The 19,463-nt window shown below is 44.6% G+C and overlaps 1 protein-coding gene across 1 annotated transcript in view; it reads right to left on the bottom strand.

The window, feature by feature from the left end:
- The window catches only part of LOC118378258 (nesprin-3-like), a 79,190-nt gene that overhangs the window by 19,429 nt on the left and 40,298 nt on the right, over positions 1-19,463 (bottom strand). The window contains exons 9-17 of the mRNA XM_052495867.1: positions 18,726-18,900; positions 16,901-17,083; positions 7,210-7,353; positions 6,764-6,898; positions 6,135-6,296; positions 4,631-4,803; positions 1,598-2,793; positions 425-1,566; positions 17-175 (exon numbers count right to left, since the gene is read on the bottom strand). Of these exons, the coding sequence (XP_052351827.1) occupies positions 17-175; positions 425-1,566; positions 1,598-2,793; positions 4,631-4,803; positions 6,135-6,296; positions 6,764-6,898; positions 7,210-7,353; positions 16,901-17,083; positions 18,726-18,900 (3,469 nt within the window). The remainder of the gene's footprint in view (positions 1-16; positions 176-424; positions 1,567-1,597; positions 2,794-4,630; positions 4,804-6,134; positions 6,297-6,763; positions 6,899-7,209; positions 7,354-16,900; positions 17,084-18,725; positions 18,901-19,463) is intronic.

Here is a 19,463-nt window from a genome sequence, read left to right as displayed (position 1 = left end):
AAAAATCAGCACCAACCATGAGTGTTTTCTGCCTGATCTTGAGTTCTTTGGTGCTCAGCAGTCCCTCTGTGCTCAGAATCCCTGAGAGTGTATCGTTCTCCTTCTGTAGCCAGGCCTCAAACTCCCTCCTCCTGTCCTCATAGTCCCCTGCACTCAGGGTTGCCCCAACATCTGCCTGAAGGACCCCAACAACGACATGATCAGCAACAACATCAACTTACTGTAGGAAATATATGTAACAAAAAAAAATCAGCTAGCTAACTTTCTTAATATTTCAGTTTATAACGGCAGTTGAATATGGGTTACAGTGTATTGAGAGACACGTCAATTATAGCATGTCAACTTGAAGTTTATATCTTTCTTTATGAACTAGAAAATGTGATTATTATGATTGGAGGTAAAAGAATGGGTGGAGAAACCAGACCGTGGTGTGGTGACTTGAGCCCTGTAGCCTTCCAGAGGGTTTTCTAGCAGAGCCTTGCTGGAATGACAGAGTGAGACCATCCATGACTGAATCCTCCATCCTGGTCTTGATAGGCGGGAAAAAGCCTCTGTGTCGCAGATGTCCCCCTTCACTGTGGTCTCTCATTCCACCTGTTCCCTTGTCGTAGTTGCCTCTGCTGCTATGCTCTAACCCAGAGCCTGACCCCAACCCCACATCTACCTCCATGGCCAGGGATTCAGCCATTCCTCTGGACCTCTGCCCATCCACCCACTCCTCTGTCTGCCCACTACTGCTGGACTCAGACACATCTACTACCACCACCCCACTAACCCTGGAGCCAGAGTCCCCCACTACCCCGCTAACCCTGGAGCCAGAGTCCCCCACCACCCCGCTAACCCTGGAGCCAGAGTCAACCATCACCCCTCTAACCCTGGAGCCAGAGTCCCCCACTACCCCGCTAACCCTAGAGCCAGAGTCCCCCACCACCCCGCTAACCCTGGAGCCAGAGTCCCCCACCACCCCGCTAACCCTGGAGCCAGAGTCCCACACCACCCCACTAACCCTGGAGCCAGAGTCCCCCACCACCCCACTAACCCTGGAGCCAGAGTCCACCACCACCCCGCTAACCCTGGAGCCAGAGTCCACCACCACCCCTCTAACCCTGGAGCCAGAGTCCCCCACTACCCCGCTAACCCTGGAGCCAGAGTCCCCCACCACCCCGCTAACCCTGGAGCCAGAGTCCCCCACCACCCCACTAACCTTGGAGCCAGAGTCCACCACCACCCCACTAACCCTGGAGCCAGAGTCCCCCACCACCCCACTAACCCTGGAGCCAGAGTCCACCACCACCCCACTAACCCTGGAGCCAGAGTCCACCGCCACCCCACTAACCCTGGAGCCAGAGTCCCCCGCCACCCCACTAACCCTGGAGCCAGAGTCCACCCCCACCCCACTAACCCTGGAGCCAGAGTCCACCACCACCCCACTAACCCTGGAGCCAGAGTCCCCCGCCACCCCACTAACCCTGGAGCCAGAGTCCACCACCACCCCGCTAACCCTGGAGCCAGAGTCCACCACCACCCCTCTAACCCTGGAGCCAGAGTCCCCCACCCCCGCTAACCCTGGAGCCAGAGTCCCCACCACCCCGCTAACCCTGGAGCCAGAGTCCCCCCACCACCCCACTAACCTTGGAGCCAGAGTCCACCACCACCCCACTAACCCTGGAGCCAGAGTCCCCCACCACCCCACTAACCCTGGAGCCAGAGTCCACCACCACCCCACTAACCCTGGAGCCAGAGTCCACCGCCACCCCACTAACCCTGGAGCCAGAGTCCCCCGCCACCCCACTAACCCTGGAGCCAGAGTCCACCACCACCCCACTAACCCTGGAGCCAGAGTCCACCACCACCCCACTAACCCTGGAGCCAGAGTCCACCACCACCCCGCTAACCCTGGAGCCAGAGTCCACCACCACCCCACTAACCCTGGAGCCAGAGTCCCCCACCACCCCCCTAACCCTGGAGCCAGAGTCCCCCGCCACCCCACTAACCCTGGAGCCAGAGTCCACCACCACCCCACTAACCCTGGAGCCAGAGTCCCCCACCACCCCACTAACCCTGGAGCCAGAGTCCCCCACCACCCCACTAACCCTGGAGCCAGAGTCCCCCACCACCCCACTAACCCTGGAGCCAGAGTCCACCACCACCAATCCTCCTCCACCATGGGTGCTTCTGCCCCCTGTGTGGCCTGATGTCATCCCTGTGGTTCCCTCCTCTCCCCTCTGACCGTACCCCCCTCTCCAAACGATGGAGGAGTCCACCCCCTCTACACCTAGGCTGTGCTCACCGCCACCCCTCTTCTTCTCCCTTTCCCTCTCCCTGTCCCCACTCCCACCACCCTGTCCCCGTCTCTGACTGCCTGCCAAGGTTAACGTCATAGGACTCAGTTGTTGACCAAGAGTCTGTCGATCCCTGCCCTGTCTCTCCCTATGTTCAGAGAGATCCATAACCTCCATACTGCCCTCAAACGCTCCGTCGACCCAAATACCCTCTTCTGCTCCAAAACTCTCCCCTCCTTCCCCTCGCTCCAACCTTCCTCCTAACCCTGTTCTTCCCCCTCTCCCAGCCCCTACCCCAGAGCTCTGAGAGAGCCAGACCCCATGGCCCTCTCCTGGGGATCTCTCTGGAGCACCCTCTCTACTGCTGCTGGAGCCACTACCCTTAATCATGTCTCCTCCCTCCCCAGGAAAGAGCTCACTGCCTGGGCCTGGCCTCTCCCCAGCCTGGCCTCTCACCCTCTCCCTCTGGGTGTCTAAGTCAGGGTCCTCAGAGCTGTGCCCATTCAGCAGCCTGGAGATCGGAACAACAGACAGTCAGTACTGAAGGCATCTCTTAAGAATGTGCAATTGGCCGCATTAAATACTTTTTACCCAGATGCAGGGACAGCATATGTAATATATGTCACGCCTTGATCATTGTATTTTGTGTTTTCGTTATATGTTTGGTCAGGCCAGGGTGTGACATGGGTTTATATGTTGTGGTTCGTATTGGGGTTTTTGTAATTATTGGGATTACGGCTGAGTAGGGGTGTTGCATAGGCTTGGCTGCCTGAGGCGGTTCTCAATCAGAGTCAGGTGATTTTCGTTGTCTCTGATTGGGAACCGTATTTAGGTAGCCTGGTTTCGCTGTGTATTTTGTGGGTGATTGTTCCTATCTCTGTGTAGTTTCACCAGATAGGCTGTAATAGGTTTCACGTTCCGTTTGTTGTTTTGTATTTTGTATAGTTATTTCATGTGTCACTTTTTCTATTAAAGTCATGAGTAACCACAACGCTGCATTTCGGTCCGACTCTCATTCTACAAACGAAGAACGCCGTTACAATATAATTACTTTTATGTAGAAGGGTTTTGGAGATAAATGTGCACAAGCCATTAGAGGTTGTCGAGGACCTCATCTGAAATCCACTAAACTACAGATGTAGTAGTAGTAGTAGGAGTAGGACTAGTAGTAGTAATAGTATGACTAGTAGTAGGACTAGTAGTAGTAGGACTAGTAGTATAACTAGTAGTAGTAGTAGTAGGACTAGTAGTAGTAGGACTAGTAGTATTAGTAGTAGTCGGACTGGTAGTAGTAGTAGTAGTCGGACTAGTAGTAGTAATAGTAGTAGTAGTAGTAGTAGGACTAGTAGTAGTAGTAGTAGTAGGACTAGTAGTAGTAGTAGTAGTAGTAATAGTAGTAGGACTAGTAGTCATATTAGTATTAGTATTAGTAGTAGTAGGACTAGTAGTAGTAGTAGTAGTATTAGTAGTAGTAGGACTAGTAGTAGGACTAGTAGTAGTAGTAATAGTAGTAGTAATAGTAGTAGTAGTAGTAGTAGGACTAGTAGTAGTAGTAATAGTAGTAGTAGGACTAGTAGTAGTAGTAGTAGTAGTAGTAATAGTAGTAGGACTAGTAACACGAGTAGTAGTAGTAGTAGTAGTAGTAGTAGTAGTAGGACTAGTAGTATGAGTAGTAGGAGTAGTAGTAGGAGTAGTAGTAGGAGTAGTAGTAGTAGTAGGAGTAGTAGGACTAGTAGTAGTTATAGTAGTAGGACTAGTAGGAGTAGTAGGAGGAGTAGTAGTAGTAGTAGTTGTAGGACTAGTAGGACTAGTAGTATGAGTAGTAGTAGTAGTAGGAGTAATAGTAGTAGTAGGAGTAGTAGTAGTAGTAGTAGTAGTAGTAGTAGTAGGAGTAGGAGTAGTAGGAGTAGTAGGACTAGTAGGACTAGTAGGACTAGTAGGAGTAATAGTAGTAGTAGTAGGAGTAGTAGGACTAGTAGTAGGACTAGTAGTATGAGTAGTAGTAGTAATAGTAGTAGTAGTAGTAGTTTTGTAGTAGTAGGAGTAGTAGTAGTTATAGTAGTAGGACTAGTAGGAGTAGTAGGAGGAGTAGTAGTAGTAGTAGTAGGACTAGTAGGAGTAGTAGGACTAGTAGTATGAGTAGTAGTAGGAGTAATAGTATTATTAGTAGTAGTGGTGCTAGATTACTTCTCCCTTAGAGACCCTATCATTCAGTGGCAGATGTCATAGACCTGCATAGCTATAGAATGTGATAATGGCAGTCATCTTGGTCAGGAATAAATAACCCTTCTTGTGTTCTATATCTAATTCTATGAGTTTTGCATCCAGCCTGAATTAGTGTGGTGTACCTGAAGAGGTTGAGGCTGAGGTCATGGAGGGCCATCCAGGACTCCCTCAGGTGCTTCATGTCCCTGAGGATGTGTACCCGGCCCTCCTCAGAGGTCCTCTCCAGCACCCCCTGTCCCTGAACCTCTGTCTGGTGCAGCTGCAGTTCCTTCTCTGGGAACTCACCTAGTGCCCTCTACAGGGTCGGAGGAAGAATAACAGGACAGGACGGGACTTAGGCTACGGCCACATAGACTTATGAAAACATATGAAAACAGCAACATATTGATCAGTGTCCGTTGCACCAAACCAGTGTCTACATGTGAAAACAGCCAGTTTCTATGATCTGTGGTTAAAAATATATATTTTAAAAGCTTCTCTGACATCACAGGGAAGGATTAACAGTAAAAAAAACAGTGCATTTTCAAAACATATAACAAGTTTCTAGCCAGAGGGGTATTTCTTGCTCCCCACGTCACCGCGAATCTCGTAGTGTTTGAAAATCACTGTTAAAATGTTTTCACTTTTGATGATGTCATCGGGTAGAACTTTTTATCTTTATAGGTCTTCAAAGCATTCTCATCTTTTTATTTAATCTTTATTTTACTAGGCAAGTTAGTTAAGAACAAATTCTTATTTACAATGGACGGCCTACAACAGCCACACCCAGACGACGCTGGGGCAATTGTGCACTACTCTATGGAGTCCCAATCACAGCCGGTTGTGATACAGCCTGGATTTGAACCAAGGTGTCTGTAGTGACACCACAACCACTGAGATGCGGTGCCTTAGACCGCTGCGCCACTCGGGAGCCCAATGCTTGGCTCGCTCGTCTATTCAGTACGCTGCAGCTAGCAACTGGAACGAACTGCAACAAACACTCAAACCGGACAGTTTTATCTTCATCTCTTCATTCAAAGACTCAATCATGGACACTAACTGACAGTTGTGGCTGCTTTGCGTAATGTATTGTTGTCTCTACTTTCTTGCCCTTTGTGCTGTTCTCTGTGCCCAACAATGTTTGTATCCTGTTTTGTGTTGCTACCATGCTGTGCTGTCATGTGTTGCTACCATGCTGTGTTGTCATGTGTTGCTACCATGCTGTGTTGTTGTCTAGGTCTCTCTTTATGTAGTGTTGTGTTGTCTCTCTTGTCGTGATGTGTGTTTGGTCCTATATTTGTATTAAATGTATATACATTTGAATCCCAGCCCCCCCGCAGGAGGCTTATTGCCTTCTGGTAAGCCATCATTGTAAATAAGAATTTGTTCTTAACTGACTTGCCTAGTTAAAAATAAAAAAATTAAAACAATTATACAAAACATAACAATTTGCCGTTTTCACATATGTTGACATTGGTATTGTGCTGGAGATACTGAAAATGAAGTTGAAAAGTGGTGGCGTTGCCCTTTAAGATAACAGACCAGTACCTCAGTCTTGTGCTGTCTGTTGTCCCATCAACATACTAACCTAGACATAACATACCATACGATACAAGAACATAACAGATAAATGTGGAAAGTCTGTACCTCGGCCTCTTGCTGTCTGTTGTCCAAGCTCCACTCCCCAGTAGAACTGCGGTAGGACTCCAGCTTCTGCCTCATAATCATCAACCACTTCTCCACGTTTAGCAGGCTCACGTGGAAACTCTCATGCCCCCCGATGCTCTCCTCACTCTCCTTCACCTTTACCTGACACAGAGAGAGACACATCCAAACATGAATGCACAAATACATGTGCCTGATTAACACTATAGTGCCAACCCTAACAGTACTGTTGACTGGGATATCTTCTTTTCACATTGTCCTTCCCAGCACGTTTCCAGAAACTATAATGAGGCGTAACCCCAGAATGCCTGGCAGCAGCGTAGCCTAGTGGTTAGAGCGCTGGACTAGTAACCGAAAGGTTGCAAGATCAAAACCCCGAGCTGACAAGGTACAAATCTGTCACTCTGCCCCTGAACAAGGCAGTTAATCCACTGTTCCTAGGCTGTCATTGAAAATAGGACTTTGTTCTTAACTTACTTGCCTAGTTAAATAAAGGAAAAAAACATTTTTAAAAAGCCCAGCTTGGCTCAGTAGCATGAAAAGGGTCTTTGTTAACCTTTTTCAGAACCTGTGAAGAATGGAGTTGCCGTCTCTCTCAGAGCCCTTCTTACCCTGACGGACTTGTAAAGGATTCTCCAGTCCCCGTAAAGCCTCTCAAACTGTGTCCTGTTAGCAGAGCTAGACGACACCAGAGTCTCCAGAGCTGTGATGTGGGCCTCACAGTCCTCCAAGTCCTTCTTGATCACCTGAGAGAGAGGACACAAGCAGTAGCTTATTAATAGTAAAACAAATGATCAATGCTTTATAAATGCTTTGCTTATATATGTATATGCTTCTCCTAGTACACACTGGAACTGGCTAGAGGAAACCAGTTTGAGAGACACAGGTGTAGATTACCGTGAGTACAGAATTAAATAGAACACTAGAATGGATGATGGTAACAAAACAGCCATCTTGGTCAGGAAAATGTTCATTCTAGAACCTGATCATATGTGGTAATATATTGTATGAAACAATGAACTTCATCATAGGATCTCCATGGCAGTGAGTGACCCACCCGTTGCTGGTCTGACTGGCTCTTCTTGGCCAGTATGTCTGGCTGGAGGCTGTCTGATGAGATCAGTCTCTCTCTCAGCAGGGTCAGCTTGTTCCTGATTGACTTGCAGGCGTCCCCAAAGTCCTTTGTCCTTGAGATCAAACCCTAAAAGAAAGGACATATCAGAAATTAGGGGTTGCATGTAAAATGTCACCCCAATAATGCACTACATTCAACCAGAGCCCTATTTATTTATTTATTTCACCTTTATTTAACCAGGTCGGCAAGTTGAGAACAAGTTCTCATTTACAATTGTGACCTGCCCAAGATAAAGCAAAGCAGTTCGACACATACAACAACACAGAGTAAAACAAACATACAGTCAATATACAGTATAAACAAGTCTATATACAACGTGAGCAAATGAGGTGAGATAAGGGAGGTAAAGGCAAAAAAGGCCATGGTGGCGAAGTAAATACAATACAGCAAGTAAAACACTGGAATGGTTGATTTGCAGTGGAAGAATGTGCAATGTAGAGATAGAAATAATGGGGTGCAAAGGAGCAAAATAAATAAATAAATAAATACAGTAGGGAAAGAGGTAGTTGTTTGGGATAAATTATAGATGGGCTAAGTACAGTAGAGGTCGACCGATTATGATTTTTCAACGCCGATACCGATACCAATTATTGGAGGACCAAAAAAGCCGATACCGATTAATCGTCCGTTTAATTTTTTACTTTTTTATAATGACAATTACAACAATACTGAATGAACACTTATTTTAACTTAATATAATACATCAATAAAATCAATTTAGCCTCAAGTAAATAATGAAACATGTTCAATTTGGTTTAAATAATGCAAAAACAAAGTGTTGGAGAAGAAATTAAAAGTGCAATATGTGCTATGTAAGAAAGCTAACATTTCAGTTCCTTGCTCAGAACATGAGAACATATGAAAGCTGGTGGTTCCTTTTAACATGAGTCTTCAATATTCCCAGGTAAGACATTTTAGGTTGTAGTTATTATAGGAATATTTCCCTCTATACCATTTGTATTTCATTAACCTTTGACTATTGGATGTTCTTATAGGCACTTTAGTATTGCCAGTGTAACAGTATAGCTTCCGTCCCTCTCCTCGCTCCTCTCTGGGCTCGAAGCAGCAACACAACGACAACAGCCACCATCGAAGCAGCGTTATCCATTCAGAGCAAGGGGAACAACTACTAAAAGGCTCAGAGCGAGTGACGTTTGAAACGCTATTAGCGCGCGCTAACTAGCTAGCCATTTCACTTCGGTTACACCAGCATCATCTCGGGAGTTGATAGGCTTGAAGTCATAAACAGCGCAATGCTTGACGCACGAAAGTGCTGTTTGAATGAATGTTTACACGCCTGCTTCTGCCTACCACCGCTCAGTCAGATGCTTGTATGCTCAGTAAGATTATATGCAATGCAGGACACGCTAGATAATATCTAGTAATATCATCAACCATGTGTAGTTAACTAGTGATTATGATTGATTGTTTTTTATAAGATAAGTTTAACGCTAGCTAGCAACTTACCTTGGCTTACTGCATTCGCGGAACAGGCAGTCTCCTCGTGGAGTGCAACGAGAGAGAGGCAGGTCGTTATTGCGTTGGACTAGTTAACTGTAAGGTTGCAAGATGGATCCCCCGAGCTGACAAGGTGAAAATCTGTCTTTCTGCCCCTGAACAAGGCAGTTAACCCACCGTTCCTAGGCCGTCATTGAAAATAAGAATGTGTTCTTAACTGACTTGCCAAGTTAAATAAAGGTAAAAAAAACTAAACAAAATGTATTTAGTTTTTATTTATTTCTAAATTGGCAAATAGGCGCCCAAAAATACCGATTTCCGATTGTTATGAAAACGGCCCTAATTAATCGGCCATTCCGATTAATCGGTCAACCTCTAATGTACAGGTGCAGTAATCTGTGAGCTGCTCTGACAGCTGGTGCTTAAAGCTAGTGAAGGGGATAAGTGTTTCCAGTTTCAGAGATTTTTGTAGTTCGTTCCAGTCATTGGCAGCAGAGAACTGGAAGGAGAGGCGGCCAAAGGAAGAATTGGTTTTGTAGGTGACCAGAGAGATATACCTGCTGGAGCGCGTGCTACAGTTGGGTGCTGCTATGGTAACCAGCAAGCTGAGATAAGGGGGGACTTGGCTTTCGAAGAACTTAGAAAGGCAGGGTAGGGTAGATATAGGTCTGTAGCAGTTTGGGTCAAGAGTGTCCCCCCCCTTTGAAGAGGAGGATGACCGCAGCTGCTTTCCAATCTTTGGGAATCTCAGACAACACGAAAGAGAGGTTGAACAGGCTAGTAATAGGGGTGGCAACAATTTTGGCAGATAGTTTTAGAAAGAAAGGGTCCAGATTGTAAAGCCCGACTGATATGAAGGGGTCCAGATTTTGCGGCACTTTCAGAACATCAGCTGACTGGATTTGGGAGAAGGAGAAATGGGGAAGGCTTGGGCAAGTTGCTGTGGGGGGGTGCAGTGCTGTTGACCGGGGTGTCTGGGAGGAGGTGTTCTTATTCTCCATGGACTTTACAGTGTCCCAGAACTTTTTTGAGTTTGTTTTGCAGGAAGTACATTTCTGCTTGAAGAAGCTCGCCTTGGCTTTTCTAACTGCCAGTGTGTATTGGTATTGAAAAGTTGCATATCACGGGGGCTGTTGAATGCGAATGCAGAACGCCACAGGATGTTTTTGTGTTGGTTAAGGGCAGTCAGGTCTGGAGAGAACCATGGGCTATATCTGTTCCTGGTTCTAAATTTCTTGAATGGGGCATGCTTAGTTAAGATGGTGAAGAAGGCATTTAAAAAAAATAACCAGGCATCCTCTACTGACGGGATGAGATCAATATCCTTCCAGGATACCCTGGCCAGGTCGATTAGAAAGGCCTGCTCGGGGATCACGTGACCCTTGAACGAGATGGCCGCATGAACTAAAAGCTCCGCACAAGTAGTTTCCAATTCCTAATCTTACCTCCACTCCAAGTTCACACTCATTTAGCTTTTGTAAGAAAAAGTCATGGCGGCTATAAAAGGCGACACTACAGGAGACATTTTTACCCGGACTCGAGTATTAGCGACGGAAAAAGCCTCCAAGAAGAAGCTAGCTTCAGAAAAAACTAGCGCCATTAGCCAGGAGCAAGAGAACCCGCTCCCCCACGAGGCACAACGAATGCCAACCTCGCACTCTGTCGAAGACATCCTCTCTGAGTTGAGATCCCAACGTACAGAACTAAACACCAAATTAGATGCCATTAACTCTCAGCTCAGTGCGATAGGGGGCGCGGCGACAATCCTGGAAAACGCTTTGCTTGACATCAACAACAAGATAACCATAAACGCGGGGCGCCTGGACGAGGCAGAGGGGCAAATCCTATCCATGGAAAACTTATTGACAGATGCCATGGAAACAATTGCATATGCTAAAAAGAAAATCGAGCATCTGGAAGAGAAAACAGAGGACCTGGAAAACAGGGGGCGAAGGAATAATTGTTTTCTATTCAATCTGGGCGAAAAAGAAGAGGGAAACATGCCACTGATCCGCTACCGGCAAGACAAACTTCCCGAGTGGCTCCACCTGCCCACCGACAGGCCCATAGAACTCGAGAGAGCTCACCGAGCACTGAGGCCCCCACCAGCAGCCAGACAACCACCGCGCCCAATCACCATACGTTTCCTGAGATTCACCGACAAGGAACGAGTCCTACAGGCGGCAAAAAACAACACCATCACAGTGGGAAACGCCAAACTCGCTTTACACCAGGACCTGTCAGCTGGAATACGCCGAAAGTGCCGAGAATTTGACGAAGCGAAGAAATACTCCATTGACCGAGGCATCTTCAGGGGATTCAAATACCCAAACGAGCTCAGGATTCTTCACCAAGGAGCCTTGCGACACTTCAAAACTCCCGAAGAGGCAAAACGTTTTTTGAAAGACAATCCTGGCCAATGAGAAACAGACCAATGACTAAATGCGATTAATGCCATTACTAAAGGAGGTAAGACGACATATAGCCGATATCCAGAGACCCACCCCCTAAATGTCATTATAGCCGTCCAATTTATATTTATTTTCCTTTAACTGAGAGGGATGGGCTGTATAGCCTAACCTAGGCCTACTAATGTTTCAGCCTACTTTCATTTCCCTGTTTTTTTTGTTGTTGCTATAATTACCTGGGGTTCCCTATGACCCTTGGGGGAGGTATATGTAGGCTGGGCTATTGATTTTATTTTTCTCCCCTCTTTTAATGTGGTCTGGACGAGGGCAACTGTGTTATTTACTCAATGCGGGGTGGAGAGGATGAGGCATTTCTTTGGTGGGGAGAGGGAGATGTTGTGCGTTGCTAACTATTCCCGGTTTTTGTTTTATTCGGAACACAGAATTGAGACTGAGCGGGGGGGTAATAGATCCAACGGGATGTGTCGAGTTGTTTGGGAACTCGGCTGGGGTGTTCAGAGATTATTATTTTATGTACACCATTTATTTTCCTTTTATGTGAACGCAGCTGTAATTACTATCCACTTTTACCCAGAGATGACTTGCACTAAAGTTTGATTACTGCTCGATGATGACTAGTACCTTAAATCTATTGACATGGAACTGCCATGGTCTAGGGCATGCAATAAAACGAAAAAAGATACTATGTGCTCTAAAAAGGAAAAAGCAGACATTGCGCTATTACAAGAGACACACCTCTGTGATGCTGAACATGCCAAACTCCGCAGAGCTTGGGTGGGACAGGTGTATTTCTCATCTTTCAAATCAAACAGTAGAGGCACAGCCATACTTATCCATAAAAATGTTCCATTCATAATAGACAAAAACATATCTGATCCGGAGGGGAGATTTATTTTGATAACTGGGTCACTATATGGTCAACCAATTACTATATTAAACATATACGCCCCTAACACAGATACTCCTGCCTTCATGTCAAAAATGATAACCCTGTTCAATGAGCATTGTGTCTCCTTTGGTGTGGTGGCCGGAGATTTTAATTGTACCCTTAAAAAATCATCTCAAGTCCCCACCACAAATCCTAGATCTGCAAAGATGTTGAACTCTCTTACTAAAGAGATGGGACTGATAGATATCTGGAGAGAGAATAATAGCTCATCTATGGACTATACATACTACTCTAATGTCCATAACACCTACTCCCGTATAGATTACATTTTTATCCCAAAGAGTTTTATAAATTCAGCTACTTGTACAATCGGACCCATAGCACTTTCAGATCACGCCTTTGTCCACCTCCGCTTTGACCTCTACAAAAACATCCCGAGGTCAAAGAGCTGGAAATTCAACACCTCCATGCTATCAAATAACGAGTTCCATACATTGGTAACTACATGGATAGACAACTACACACAAGACAATAAAGATTCTCCTGTTTCTCCGGCCACAATGTGGGACGCTGCTAAAGCCACACTAAGAGGTCATCTAATTGCACATGCTTCCTCTAAGAAAAAAGCAATGGAAGCACACAGGCTAGATCTTGACAGCGAGCTGGAATGCTGTGAAAAAATACATAAACAATCCCTAGACAGCACCTCCTGGAGTCATCTTAAAGCAGCCAAAGCCAAACTGAATTTGGACTACACTCGGGAGATAAAAAAAAGGTTTTCTTTACTAAACAGAAATACCATGAGTATAGCAATAGGCCCAGTAGATTGCTTGCTTACCAATTAAAAAAGGAGCAGTCAGAGCGTACAATCATGGCTATCCGAACAGCAGAGGACGAGGTCACATATGACCCAAAAAAGATAAATTTAACTTTTCATGATTTTTACTGCAAACTATATACCTCTGAGAGAAAACACACAGAGGCAGAACTCCACTCTTTCCTAGAGGGAATCTCGCTACCTAAAATATCAGAGACCGACCAGGAAGATCTCAACTCCCCCTTCACTCCTGAGGAGATCCTGGAGGCAATTACCTCCATGCCACCTAATAAGTCCCCAGGCCCAGATGGATTCCCCAGAGAGTTCTACAAAGCTTTTTGGCCCCAGCTCAGCCCTATCTTCATGCCAATGCTGGAGGATTTTTGCAAAAACGGAGTTCTCCCAGACTCAATGCACACAGCTCGCATTACAGTGTTGCTAAAAAAGGACAAGGACCCCCTATCCTGCTCGTCCTTCTGGCCCATAAGCTTGCTGGATTTCGACTATAAAATAATTACCAAATTGCTCGCCAAAAGACTAAACACTCTTCTTCCCAAAATAATAAAAGCGGATCAAACTGGATTTATTAGAGAGATACTCTTCTGATAACATTCGCCGTCTTTTTGATATTATTGATCAAGTAAACGCACAAAAGACCCCTGTCCTGCTGGCTTCACTGGATGCTGAGAAGGCGTTTGACAGGATGGAGTGGAGCTTTCTGTTTTCAGTCTTAGAAAAGTTCAATATGGGCCCAAATTTTATTAAATGGATCAAATCACTATACTCTCATCCAAATGCCATGGTGACTACTAATGGACTGAACTCTGACAGATTCCCTCTGGAACGGGGCACAAGACAAGGGTGCTCGCTGTCCCCCGCTGCTCTACTTGTTGGGGGCGAAGCCTCTGGCAGAGCTGATAAGGAGCAATCCAAGTATTATGGGTGTTTCTGCAGGTGGCCTGCAGCACAAGATTTCGCTTTACGCGGATGATGTCTTGCTCTACATATCCAACCCTGAGAAATCCCTCCCTCTCATTTTAGACACAATTGCTCAGTATGGCAAGTTTTCAGGTTATAAGATCAATTTTAACAAATCCACTGTCTGCCCTCTCAATATTACACTCACCAGCTCTATGAAGACACTTTGTCCTTTCCAATGGAAGACACAGGGGTTTCAATACCAGATCTGAATAGCCTTTTTAAGGAAAATGATCTTCCACTTCTGGATCGAATCAAGAACGATCTCCAAACCTGAATCTCCCTCCCAATTAGCTTAGTAGGAAGAATTAATGTAATCCGTATGAACGTCCTCCCTAGACTGAACTACTTATTTCAGATGCTCCCATGCTATCTCCCAGTTTCCTTCTTCAAAACAACTAACCAAAGCATCACCAAATTTATATGGGGCAATAAAAAACCCAGGATCAAGTTTTCCACTTTATCAAAACCGGAATCTAAAGGTGGTCTTGCCCTTCCCTCCCTTCAATTGTACTACTGGTCTGCCCAAATCCGCAACATGCTAACATGGATCACAAACAGACAAGAGTCAACGTGGATTCAGATAGAAGCCCAATCCTGTGGTGCATTGCCCTTAAGCTCAATTATATTCATTAATAACTTTAGTGAAGTGGGCAACATAGCCAAAACCTTTGCGATTTACAGCACCCTACTAGCGTGAAGGGACTGTAAGAAATACCTGGGCATTTCCTCCCAAATATGTTCTCATTCGCCTATAGTAGGCAACCCAGACTTGCCAAAAGCCCTGAGGGATGCCAACTTTAATCTTTGGCATACTCTAGGAATCAGGACCTTTTCAGACCTATTTCATCAGAAAACCACTACACTGAAATCCTTTCAATAGCTCTGCAGTGAAGTCGATGTGCCAAGATCCCATTTTTTAAAATCTATTCAAATTAGACATGTAATTTCCTCATTTACCTCCAAGAGGAGGTTTAGAACTCGAATGAAGTTGAAACCCTTCTTGTCACAGCACAATCCATTAAAGGCAAAATATCTTACATCTATAGACTCCTTTCTGAGAAAGGAAGCTCCTCCTTTACTCCTTTGAAAATAATCTGGGAAAAGGACCTTGGTCTGACTATCAGTGATGAGTTATGGGCGGAGGTTTGCGACAGGGTATACTGCTCCTCTACCAGTGTAAAAATGAAAGATTCTAATGACAAATTGTTGTACAAATTTTATTATACTCCTTTGAGACTCCATAGAATGAAAACAGATATGTCTCCCAACTGTAAAAGATGTACCTCTGAAAGTGGAACCTATATGCATGTATTTTGGAGCTGTAGGGAGATTGCCAGATTCTGGCAATCTGTACATACTGCTGCACAGAAAATACTAGAGGTACAGTTTGATATGACCCCGTGTATCTATCTTCTTAATGCCCAGCAGGACTTTGTTCTTGATCCTGACAGAGAAAATTTGCTCATGACTATTACATACTTTGCTAAGAAATGTATTCTTCTATTGTGGGCCTCTAATACCCCCCCTACATTTAAAATGTGGATTGACCAGATTGTTGACTTTCTTCCTCTTGAAAAGCTCACTTATGACCTCCACAAGAGTCAGCCCAAGTTTGATAGACTCTGGACTCCACTATTCAACTATATTTCAAACTGGACAGAGTGAACGGGGTGACTAGGGAAATGTGCAGATACATGTTGTGTAAGGTACTGTAAAACCTAAAAACGAATTATTGGCTCTTCGTCTCAGCGAAGGCTTGAAATAGCTGATAAGAACCTTGATAGTGCTGCTGCAAGTGTTGTGTTTTTTTTGTGTTTTTATTTTAATTTAGTTTTTGAGTACGTGTGCGTATGTGTGTGTGTGTGTGTGTGTGTGTGTGTGTGTGTGTGTGTGTGTGTGTGTGTGTGTGTGTGTGTGTGTGTGTGTGTGTGTGTGTGTGTGTGTGTGTGTGTGTGTGTGTGTGTGTGTGTGTGTATGTATGTATATATATATATGTACCAAGGAAAATATATAGATTAAGAAAAATAAATACTTTTATTTGACTTTATCATTCATTTTAATTGTATTTTAATTTTTTCAAATGTATTATTATTTTTTGACTTTTTCTTTTTTTAAAGCCTGTCACATCTGTGAATGTGGAATGTGTTTTGTTGGTTGATTGAAAAACAAGAAAACTTAATAAAACTTTAAACTGAAAAAAGAAAGGCCTGCTCGCTGAAGTGTTTCAGGAAGCGTTTGACAGTGATGAGTGGAGGTCGTTTGACCGCTGACCCATTACGGATGCAGGCAATGAGGCAGTGATCGCTGAGATCTTGGTTGAAAACAGCAGAGGTGTATTTAGAGGGCAAGTTGGTTAGGATGATATCTATGAGGGTGCCCGTGTTTACGGCTTTGGGGTGGTACCTGGTAGGTTCATTGATAATTTGTGTGAGATTGAGGGCATCAAGCTTAGATTGTAGGATGGCTGGGGTGTTAAAAGCATGTTCCAGTTTAGGTCGCCTAGCAGCACGAGCTCTGAAGATAGATGGGGGGCAATTAGTTCACATATGGTGTCCAGAGCACAGTTGGGGGCAGAAGGTGGTCTATAGCAGGCGGCAACGGTGAGAGAGGTGGATTTTCAAAAGTAGAAGTTCAAATTGTTTGGGTACAGACCTGGATAGTAGGACAGAACTCTGCAGGCTATCTCTGCAGTAGATTGCAACACCGCCCCCTTTGGCCGTTCTATCTGGTCTGAAAATGTGGTAGTTAGGGACGAACATTTCAGAATTTTTGGTGGTCTTCCTAAGCCAGGATTCAGACACAGCTAGAACATCCGGGTTGGCAGAGTGTGCTAAAGCAGTGAATAAAGCAAACTTAGGCAAACTTAGGGAAGAGGCTTCTAATGTTAACCAAGGCTATTACGGTTACAGAAGTCATCAAAAGAGAGGGCCTGGATTCACCTCTACATCACCAGAGGAACAGAGGAGGAGTAGGATAAGGGTACGGCTAAAAGCTATCAGAATTGGTCTATGACAAACACACACACACCACACCACACACCTGCAGTCTTGCTTTCCTCTGCAGCAGCTGGTTGTGCAGTAACTCCCTTTTCCTCACAGTGTCTTTGAGCGCTGTCATTAGACTCTCTGCACTGTCTGAGCCGAACACTGAACACAGCAGATCTCTCTTCAACAGCATCAAACGCAAACGCTCCTGCAGCTGCAGACTGTGCTTCAGCAACCTCTGTAGGGGGAATGAGCGAAATAGGGAAAGACAGTGAGGGGGAAAAAAAAATATATATATATATATATGCAGGAGATAAATCAAGAAAAGTGTAAGTGTGTAGATGGAAGACAGTAAAAGAGGGGATATTGAAAGGGGAAGGAGAGAAAAAAGGGGGAGATACAAAGAAATATAACGATTTAAGAGGGAACAAACCATAGATGAAAGCTATGTGTAGTAGAAATATGTGCCTCTAGTAGATATGAAGAAATGTGTGATCTATCTTCTTTTTCACAGATCAGGGATTGATTGAGCTCCCTGACCTCTGCTGTCATTACTCCCATATCTGGAGGAGAGTTTATATTAGGAGGAAGGCATTTTCTGATGGAGAAGGCTAGGACGCGTGTGAAAGAAAAAATGACATACTTACCTGATTTGGTGGATATTAATAGTAAACTATTATATATTTAACTTAGAGTAAGACTGGCCTGCTAATGCTGAGTTTTATGGTGTCCCTCTAGCTTCCTGCAGCTAGTCTGGGTGTCGAGGACATGGGTTTTACTAGAGATAGCTTGAAGCTGACAATTGATTATGTCTTGGTGATAAAAAATAAAAAAACAGACACATTCCAGTCTATCAATAGTGGTGCATGTGAGACATATGTCTCTGGTCTAACTGGGCATTCTATAGATGAGATGTGTGTGTGTCCCCGAGATAGAGATAGCCTGGAGGAATAGAACAAACATTCCATTGTTGGTTCTCATTCTTGCATCTGGGAAACATCTGGGAAATTAGCATGGAGGAGTAGAAGGACAGGATGAACCCAGGTTGGGTTATGGTGCTCAATCTGCACGGGGAGGGAGGGGGGGGGCAGCCATGGTTGAAGCAGTTTTAGGTTTTGTATATAATGACCCGGTATTCTCTGTATGATACAGACTCTCAGTCTGACAGTCAAGACTGTTGGGTTGTCAGTTTCATTATTGCAATAATTCATCGATATTAAATAAAGATGATTGTTTGAAGAAATTACCAAGTCTCTCTCAGTAATGAATTTCCACGACATGTGTCCCAAACTGCACCCTGGTCAAAAATAGTGCACCAAATAGAGAATACGGTGCTATTTGGGACGCATTCTAAGCCAATCTCTGTCCAGTTCCAGTACTGTATGTAGGGCTGATTACATTTCCCTAGCTGGCATAATTAAGGTATCATGAATACTGAAGATCTGATTTTCTCTTTTCATTATCATCTCCAGGCCTTAAGCGCCACAGTTACTACTGAGATTCAGACATTAATGTCCCCCCTTATGAACACAATCCTGGTTTAGCGGTTTGATTGACGGGAGTGACTCTTAATGTAAATATGAGTTAAACTTTGTCTCTATGCATTTTACTTTACTGTATTAAAATGATGTTGTTGTTTGTTTATGTCCTGCGGGCCACTGTCTGTCCATGCACCTCTGTTATTGTTTTTACTTTGTGGATGAAAGGTGCATCCAGCAGTGTGTAAAACATTACTGCTGTACATCTTCTGCTGTTCAACAGTTTGTTGTTGTAATATCCGAAACGGACATGGCAGTTTCACCATTAAGAATTCCAGTTTTAAGCCTGGTGGAATAATAGTTGATTAAAATCTATAGCAGTCTGCAGTGTGCTGTTCCTACCTGGATGTTCTGCACCAGCATGGCGACGTGTGAGAACTCAGACACTTCAGCAGAAGACTCCAACACTTGAGAGACAACCTGACTCCACTGAGAGAATCCATGCAGAGGGTCCTGCAGCACTTGTCTCAGCCCAAACTCTGACTCCACACATAGCTTCATAGTACGACACTTCACACTGCACGAGGACAAAGGAAATGAGCATAAGACCGGTTAGATATGGTGCTTTTCATGCAAAGACCAAGATTGCTGAAGAGATTGTTTTTAAATATTGTCTTTCACACTGAGTCAGAGGAAAAACTCAGCTTGTACATATTTTTTTTAGGTAAGTAACTTTACATGAATTAAAGAAATATGTACTAGTGTTGGGGGGTAAGCAGATTTTCATACCGTGGTATACGGTATTACAGGCAGTGAACACAAGGGGCGCTACAAAAAGAAAGAAGCTATATACAAACAATTTTGTTTTTACGCACAAAACTAATTTAGGCAGCAAGGATCTTGATCCAGGAGCTAGCCACTCCAGATTCATAGCTGGACCCGAGCTGGATATAATTTATATCTTACATGATTAACTTATAAGCAGTGGTGTAGCACACACTCCCTGAGCATTAGGGTATTGAAAATCATCCCATCCGTATTTCAAAAATACCCCTGTATACGGTGTTGGGTTGTACTTTTAAATACTTGCTACACCAGAAGTTAATGGTTACATGTATGAGGAATGTACAGTACCAGTCA

This window comes from Oncorhynchus keta, chromosome 35 (assembly GCF_023373465.1).
Source record: "Oncorhynchus keta strain PuntledgeMale-10-30-2019 chromosome 35, Oket_V2, whole genome shotgun sequence".
Classification (NCBI taxonomy): Eukaryota; Metazoa; Chordata; class Actinopteri; order Salmoniformes; family Salmonidae; genus Oncorhynchus; species Oncorhynchus keta.
Note: the sequence above shows the minus strand (reverse complement) of the source record. Positions and strands in the feature narration are given on the sequence as shown.